The sequence below is a fragment of the Spermophilus citellus genome (assembly GCF_964194105.1).
Source record: "Spermophilus citellus genome assembly, chromosome: 9".
NCBI classification, from domain to species: Eukaryota; Metazoa; Chordata; class Mammalia; order Rodentia; family Sciuridae; genus Spermophilus; species Spermophilus citellus.
This window is the reverse complement of record NC_138191.1, coordinates 104,244,065-104,252,913: the sequence shown is the minus strand read 5'-3', so window position 1 is coordinate 104,252,913 and position 8,849 is coordinate 104,244,065. Positions and strand designations below refer to the sequence as shown.

The 8,849-nt window shown below is 37.1% G+C and overlaps 1 protein-coding gene across 12 annotated transcripts in view; it reads left to right on the top strand.

The window, feature by feature from the left end:
• Positions 1-8,849, top strand: part of MAST2 (microtubule associated serine/threonine kinase 2) — a 181,433-nt gene that overhangs the window by 88,932 nt on the left and 83,652 nt on the right. Inside the window, exons 1-2 of one of the 12 annotated variants that reach the window (XM_081307170.1) lie at positions 184-451; positions 2,965-3,159. The exons of 9 other annotated variants lie outside the window; for them this stretch is intronic. In XM_081307170.1, coding sequence (XP_081163296.1) covers positions 402-451; positions 2,965-3,159 — 245 coding nt within the window. In that variant the 5' untranslated portion in view covers positions 184-401. Of the gene's footprint in view, positions 1-182; positions 452-2,964; positions 3,160-8,849 lie in introns of those variants that run through there. 2 more of the 12 variants (XM_081307161.1, XM_081307160.1) reach the window with 2 other exon arrangements.

The following is an 8,849-nucleotide window of genomic DNA, read 5'->3' as shown; positions in this document are numbered from 1 at the left end:
TTGGTATGTACAGTTTCTGCCAGGGCCTTCACTGCTGCCAGCTCTGAGTTGGAGGTTGCAGCTGATTTGTCAGAGAGGGAATTTGGTGCTTGTCACTGACAAGGAACAAGGTGCTCTCTGGGGCTCTGATTTGCTGTCTACAGAGTGTGAATGATGTCAAGCAGATCAGAGGACAGCTGATTCATTTGGGATCTGAAATTCACTCTGGCTCCCTACTGCCTCCTGGGCTCTTAGGTCTTTTTTTAGGGGGGAGAGGGGATTCTGAATATCATGGTTTTGGAGAAAAGTTCTTTAATTTTTCCTGTAAGTTTGGGGAGCCTTTGTAAATTTCTTTTGGCTGATGTATCCTTTGTGTGAGAGAACTTCCGGCCAAGGAGGGCAGAGCTTGAATAGCCAGGAGAATGATGAAACGGAGAAGGGAGAGACTGGGCGCACCTTGCCTGCGGATTCAGTAAGGAGGCTGGGGTCTCTGACTGGAAACCGGAGAATGTCAGGAAAAGAACTAATGCCAACTAACACAGCTTCATTTGCTTGGATGAAGACTGCCTTGGAGATGCCTGTCGGGAAGAGGGTTGAGCTGGCTTCAGTAATTCAAGGTCAAATTCGTGGTCCCTGTCCAAGGCTGTGGAGTTTCCAATTCAGGAAACTTGAGTTGGATATAATTTTAGGGGTTCCTAGGCACTTGGGGAACAGCGATAACAACGAAAATAGTTTTTTCCTTGTATTGAAAGCAAGTGCTAGTTTAAAATTAGTGTCAAAGCTGCAAATACAAGCCCCAGGAATGTGAGAAACAGATGGAAATGAAAAGTACCTCCTCTGACTGAAGAGTGTTGCATTTCTGCCCCTAGCCTGTCAGCTCAGACCCTCAGACCTGCCCTTTTAGAGCCAAAATGGGGCTCCTTTAGGATGTGCCTTAAATCTTATTTCTCTATAGGTCAATATAAAAAAGTGCTTTATCATGTGAAGATTTCAAGTCTCAGAAATGAGGAAAGGCTCCACTGCAGAGTGACATTTCCAAGAGCCACTGCGGCTTATTTAATGAAGTGCTGAGGGAATTGATCAGATAGAGAACCAATGGAAGAAGAGTCCTAGAATCCATTTCACCTTGAAATGCCTTTGCTTAACTCACAGGGTGGAGAGAGTGCACTTCAGATTTTTTTCCTGGGTGTTAGTGCTTATGCCTAGACATTATGGCTTAGTCAGATTTCTTCAGTGGCTTCCTTTGGGCTGATGCCTTTCAATGTCGGTTGATGCTCATTGATTGAATTACTACTAATTCTACCAGACCCCGGAAAATAGCACTTGTTTGAAGTAAATAATCGGGCATTTTATTCCCTTATAAATGGCCATAAAAAAGAAACTTAATTTAAAGTAAAGATGACTTGATAGGAAAATGAAATTTTAAAATGTAGTTTGTAGTTTAAAAAAATGTAAGTGGTCAATAGTCATGCCTTTTGAATATTGATACAGTGGTATTGGGAATCCTTGTATTTGTTTTAATGACTAAATTTGGAAAATACTACCCAAGGAACTAGTAAGTAGTTTATAAATCATCTTTCCATTATCAAACACAGCTTCTTAGATTCAAACCCCATCATATAACCAGTTTGCAGAGTGGTAATTAGGATTAAAAAGGAAATGAAATTTGGTTGTCATAGACTTTTATAATAATAACAATAATATATTCATCCATCAAAATAGTTAAATTTCATTTTATGTGGTAAGATTTAAGGCTCTCGAACTTGATATAAGCAATATTGTTCATGCTAACAAATATTAAGTGGAGTATGTTTAATTAGCTCTAACTTATATAAAGGGAAAATATGTTGAACCTGTGGAAATTTGGGCATGACTAATTTTAAATAGTTGTCCAACCTCCCCTTTCCTATTTTATCACACCTGCCTCCAATGTACTTACCTAAGAAATAAGCTGAAGTCAGTTCAAGGGTTAATGAGAAGGAAGGCAAAGATTTCTTCTAAATATGTGTAATTAAACATAAGCAGAAGGTCACCATATCCATATTCTAAAGAGTCAGCAGTAATAATACAGGAAAGTAATGTTATTTTGAAACAGGTTAGGTGCTTTTATGATACTTAAGTAACTTTTTAATCTTGTAATTAAAATATTATAATTAAATATTTTATATGTATATATAAGCCATGCCAATACTGTAGCAAATTAAATACTGTAAATCTGTCATTTATTTTTCATCATCTGGGTCATATCTACCATTGACAACAAATTAGAAATCTATATTTATCACCTGTCTGTTTTGAATCTAATTATCTTATTTAATAATCTTCAGTAGGACTGAACATATTAAGATTGGGGCTGGGGATATAGCTCAGTTGGTAGAATGCTTGCCTCGCATGCACAAGGCCCTGGGTTTGATCCCCAGCACCACAAAAAATAAAAATAAAAAGATGGTTAGATTGTTTTCAGGGAGAAAAGGAACCCAGAAATTTAAATTTAAAATTAAAATAGAAGCACATTTAAATAGAAGCAAAGTTTATTGTAGGGAATGAAATGACATAATTTAATGTACTCATTAGGGAAGAGTTAGCCAAATAAGTTGGTGTCATGGTAGATATAGTGAGAAATTTATAAACTTTTGAGGATGTTTTACTTTTGTGGATATATACATTTCATTAGGAAGTTTTAGTCATTGAACATGAACTGTTACCTGCTTTTTACTAGTTGAGTTGCAAATTTATACAGTGTTTGGTTTGTCCCAAAGTCAATTCTAAATACTTTGAATAGTCAAAGCTTAAACTTTTGGCTTTAATTTTGTAGATTAAGTTTTAGCCCATCATTCTTTGCTGACATTGGAACTGAAGTAGAATATTTGAGAATGATTTTTGACCACTTAATTTTCTTGATTTCTAAACTAACTACTTTAAATATGTTCTTTTTTGATGATAAATTATCACTGACCCTCTTTTTCCTACTGTGGTCCTTGTCAGAATCTCTACTCTCTGCCGAGGAGCCGATGTAAACCAGCATAAGTTCTCACCCTCATCAACTCCAGCTTTCTCCCTTGTTAAAATCCCGTTTAGTGCTGATTGTGTTCTGGCTACTTCTCCTCTTGCCTTTTTCCTGAGCCCACAAGCCCACAGCAGTCCTGGCAGTCCCTGCTCCAGCTGCCCACTGCAGTGGAGGTAAGGAAATCTGTTGTAATGTGAATGTGGGTCTTGGTGATTGCTTCTGACCTTATAGATAAAACCCATACTTTACTCCTTAATAATGGGAAGAAACTGAGTAAGAGTTAAGTCCTATCCAGAGAAGAATAAAGGGAACTCACAGATCTCTGCTATATTCAAATTTTCAGGAGAAAAAAATACGTTAGTATGTTAATATTAAGATAGTTTATGTGCCCATCCTGACCACAGGGCTATCCTGTGAGCTGTGACCACTCCAGAGCAGGATAGCGTGCTAGAGATCTTCAAAGATTAAAACATTCAAACTTCATGTTTTACACAGCAGGAAAATTGGAGTCCAAAATGGGTTAAATTATGTGTTTAAGTTGATGAAAACAGTCCTCTTGTATTTCTTTCTGCCTTCCTTTTTATATATTCAGTATTACTTCAGGGCATTCTATGCACTGGACTTACTTAGCCTTGGGCATGGAAGACAAAATAGTGACCACAAAGTGATAAGTCCCTATCCTCTGAACTTAGGTTCTAGGGGAGACAGAGAGACAAACAAGTTAATGAGTAGATAAATAACATAATGGATGGCCAGAATTGCTACTGAGAAAATGCAGTAAAATAAGGGGAATAGAAAATGTGAGGGCCAGCCAGGAGCTGACGTTTTCTATGAGATTGTCAGGGAGGTCCTCACTGATGAATTGATGTATGAGAAAAGATCAGAAGGAAGTCTTGGAGCCAGAATGGAGGGATCTGAAGGAAAAGTGTTCAGGCTGATGCAGCAACAGTGTCAAGGGCCTGGTTTAGGAGCTTGCTTTATGTATAGTTTGTGCAGCACAGAGTTCCATGAACCTGGTATCAAATAAATTAGGTGATTATTGGTAAGAAATCAGGTCCGAGATGTAGTGGGGAGGCAGATTAAGTAGAACTTTAAATGCCATTGTATTTATTTTTATGCTGAGTGAGGTAAGTAGCCATTGGAGGGTTTAAAGTCAGAGAATATCCTGTTCAAAAGTTAAAAGGCTATTGGTGGAATCCAGGTTAAGAGACAATGGTTATTTAAACCTATGATGATGCAGGTGTAAGAAATGATTAGATTTGGAATGTGTTTTGAAGATGAATTTGATAGGATTGTTTTGATGGATTAGATTCAGGTTTGTGAAAAAAGGGAAGTTAAAGATGACTAGAAATTTTGGACTGAAAAGCTAGAAAATTGGAGTTGATTATAAACTGATACTGGAAAATATCTATAGTTAATTACACCTTTAATGAGAGATAAACAAAGTCTGGGTTACAGGTATACAATTAGAAATTGAGGTGATATATATGATATGAATCATTAGATTTATGGGTTCATCCAGCCAGTGACATTTAATAGATATGTCCAAAGATTGAGTCTTGAGGTAATCTGACTTCTAGAGGTTAGGGAGATAATGATGAACTGGCAAAGGAGAAACCAGAAAAGACTAGCTGTTTAGGAAGAACCAAGAAAGGTATCTTGGAAGCCAGTTGAGAAAAAAAAAAATTCAAAAAGAAAGGTGTGATTGATTAGTAGGTAGGTAATGGTAAAGCTTTTTTTAAACATTTATTTTATAGTTGTAGGTGAACACAATATCTTTATTTTATTTTTATGTGGTGCTGAGGATTGAACCCAGTGCCTTAGGTGAGTGCTCTACCTCTGAGCCCCAGCCCCTTCGTAAAGCTTTTTGTTAGGAAACAACAACAACAAAAAAAGTAACGTTAAAAACTAAAAGTGGAAAGCACAAGCTTTGAACTACAGGATTTGTTATAGGAGCTCAAATTCTGAAGACAACTTGGGATAGTGTTAAGATACTGACATAGGACATTGTCAGAAATTGACTCCTCCCTGAGGGCACCCCTTCTGGAGTAACTGATCTTTGGTATGAATCTGAGAAAGACAGTAAGTTGAGTAGCACCTACAGCCTAAGGTGTGCCCAATCTTTGCACATGGCTTGAAGCTAGAACACACAACCTAGGGCAATGTTTTGCAGTATTGGGATAAAAACTTGTTAAATTTCATGGGTATTTTTTCCCTTAGACTTGTTTACATGTTTGATTGGTGTTTATTCTTCTTTTATATCTGTTCCATGCAAAATATCAATTCAGTGATATGACAAGGTGACTTTAACTTATTTACAGAATATTTTTGTACTCCTTTAAATAATATTGAGATTATGGGATTCAGTTATTTGGAAATAGTTTGGTACTTTTTGAGGAATACTTTTATTGGTATACTTCTTATACCAATATGTCCATGGTCTTAACCTCTTTTAGGTTTGGTAAGACCAGAGTACCATTTGGGACTGATTTTTCCTTTCTACTAAAGCAATACTTTCTGAGTACTCCACCTGATGCCTGTTTATTGTTTTTTCCCCCTTGGACTGATGGGAACAAACTGTCCTGGCACTGTGTGAGCTCTGGAGAGAGTGCCACCTGCTCCTTTTCTTGGACAATTTTCTTTTTCACATGTGCTGGTTGGTACTTGGCTAAAAAAGAGGAACTTCCTGCAGAGTTTTTTTCTGTACAGCTCTCTGCTCTCTGATACTCAGCCTTACAAATTCTAGCCACCTTAGCATTCCCACATTCTCAGTTCTGTTCCCTAACTCAGGGAGACTGCTGGGCTCTTTTTGCCAACCATTCTTGTGTTGACATGTTATTCCTCCAGTTTCCTGGGGCAATCTTAGGGTTTACTTTGTGTGTTCTCCTTCTGTCTATCATATGTGGTTTTACATATTTCATGTGATTTTGGTTTTTTTGGGGGGCGGGTAGTATTTTAGGGTTTTTCTTTTGTTTTGTTTTTATTATACAGGATCTCACTATGGTGCACAAGCTGACCTCAAACTCCTGGGCCCAAGTGATCCATCCTTATGCCTCAGCCTCCTGAGTAGCTGGAACTATAGGAGTAGGCTTTCATGCATTGCTGATTTTTTTTTTTTAAATTTTAAAGGCACAAGGATATATCTTACCTCTGTTTCCTCATCTTGGCAGGGAGGAGAAGACCCTTAAGGTCATGTTTCTATTATCAGAGATTATTGGTTGACTTACTAACCTGTTAGAATTTATTCTATTTCCACTATTTTTATCTTTTTTTTTTATCTTGGCTATAGAAGAAAATTAAGAAATGAAACAAGAAGATTAAGAAACATTTGCTGAGCATTTATTGTGTACTAAACTGTTTTCTAAATGATCTATATGTTTATTTACTTAATCCTTAAAAACAAAAATACTCTCATGAGGTAAACAACAAAAGTTCATTTTATTGATGAGGTTGGTAATCCAAATAAATCTACTTTATAGGTGAAGACACTCTTTTACAGAGAGGTTAAGGAAGTTATTCCTAAGTAGTGGAAATTGTCATTCAGCCCCACAGCTTCTTATACCAATATGTCCATGGTCTTAACCCCTTTATTATTATAATGTTTCTGATAAAATATGTGGAATTGAGTAGTATTTATTTAGTAAGTTAACAAACACCAAGGACTTAATAGCTCCAGTCATTGTTTTAAGAACTTTAAATTTGTAGGTGATTCAGTTTTCACACACTGATTCCATGAGGATAGATTTTATTATCACTGCTCATTTCATACAAGGGGCAGCTGGAGAGATTAAATAAATTGCTTAAGATAATACAGCTGGTAAATGGCAGAACTGAGATTAAAACCTGCAGTCTGGCTTTAAAAATCATATTCGTAAACTGTACTGTTCTGCTTCTCTATGATACTTCCTATATGCAGTATAATGTGTTCTGAACCAAAATAAATTTTGCAGCCCCAGGTCTTCATTTATCTCAAGGTGACATATTTATAACATTCTTTAATAAATCCCCCTTCAGTCTGGGATGAGAATTGGTATTCTCACAGTCCAGGGTCACTTCTAGGCCATTATTTTTATTGCCTGCTTTTAAAAACCTGTTTTTCTTCTATGCTTACATCATTCCATTTTGTTAGCTTTTACTCCTGTTTCTTTCTATCCCCACCAATCAGTGGTGTGCTCTGTGTTCACATTTAGAATCTAGGACAGAAACAGTGTACACAATGACAGGCTTCCATTCTACAAAATCCTTAACCATGAATATGTGCCTATTGAACTTTATTGTTATTAATCAAGTGAGTAAGTGGAAAGAGGAGGAAAACAGTTTCAGTAAATAATGTGAATAAGAAAAGAAGTAAAAATTGAGAGCTACTGGCAGTGGCTTTGACCTCTATTTAAAAATAGACCAGGAGAGAAGGAGTTAGGATCTACCACCTCTCAGTAGTCATATAGGAATGTCTTTTATCCTTTTTGAAATACAACTATTGTTATGAACTGAATTATGTCTCTCCAATATTCATAGGTTAAAGGCCTAATCCCCAGTACTTCAGAATGTGACTATAGTTAGAAACAGTCTTTAGAGAGATAATTAAAGTTAAATGAGATCACTGGGATGCACCCTAATTCTATATGATTTATGTCCTTACAAGAAGAGAGGATTAGGACACAAGTGCACATAGAATGAAGGTCTGTGAAGACATAGGGAGAACATGGCCATTTGCAAATCAAGGAGTTTGCCCTCAGAAAGAACCAGTTCTGCCAACACTTTGCGCCAACACTTTACTCCTGGACTTCCAGACTCCTAAACTTTGAGGAAACAAACTTCTGTTGTTTAAGCCATCCAGTCTGTGATATTTTGTTATGGCAGCCTTTGCAAACTGGTGCAGCTATTAAGACTTGGCTGCATTCCCTCAAAGAGGTAAAACCAGCATCCCTTTGCTTCATAGTGAGAACTGACCCTGTTCAAAGTTGTTATTCAACCTCTTTACTGATTGCATCTTAGAAATGGATAGTCTTGGGATCTTACAAATCATTGCCCATAATAATTTGAAGATCAATTGTTGTTTCCACTCTAACTCTATACTACAATTCTTTAGTTTGTGTTTTGTTTTGTTTTGTTTTGAGGTGGGGTCCCATATAGTCACTTAGGATGGCCCTGAACTCCTAGACTCAAGGGATTCTTCTTCCTCAACCTCCCAAATGCTGGGGCTACAGGTGTGCATTAATGTACCATCTAGCTCTATACTCCATTCTTGTTTGTGTCTTGATTGGAAGGGATGAGTCTGTTATAGATCAACCTTGATGCTAGCAGTTGGGTATGATCAACTTTAAGAGGCAAAATAAATTTGATTATCATCTGATTGAATTAAATACCTCCAACCTGTAGTCAACTTGTAAATCTTCTAAGACTGTGATTGCATTTAATTGCTTGGCACTCAAGCATTGGTAGTATTGCATTTTTGGAATGACCCTGTTTTAAAAGATTGTTGAAGTCTGTGGTGTTCACTGGTATCCCTGAAGAGACAGAGGACATGGTTACTGTCCCAGCTGTAGGTCTGCTGGGGATAGAATTTTGATGGTAGTACCTTCCTGGAACATAGAATGATTTAGATTTTGATTTAGTTTTGAATTGCCATAGACTTGAGAGTTTGTAGCAAGAAATTCTTAGAAGAGTGATCTCTGTATTGGAAGGATTTTAGCTTTAACCTGCTTTCTTACTGCATAGCAATACCTTCCATGTAATGTCTAACAAAAGCTGTTCAACCTTTGCTTGTATTTCTTTGGCAACAAGGAGGTTGCTATTGAAACTTTCAGCCATTGTGCCAGTCAGCCCTCTGGCCCCTCCCATGTGAGGCTTTTTGTAGACTTGT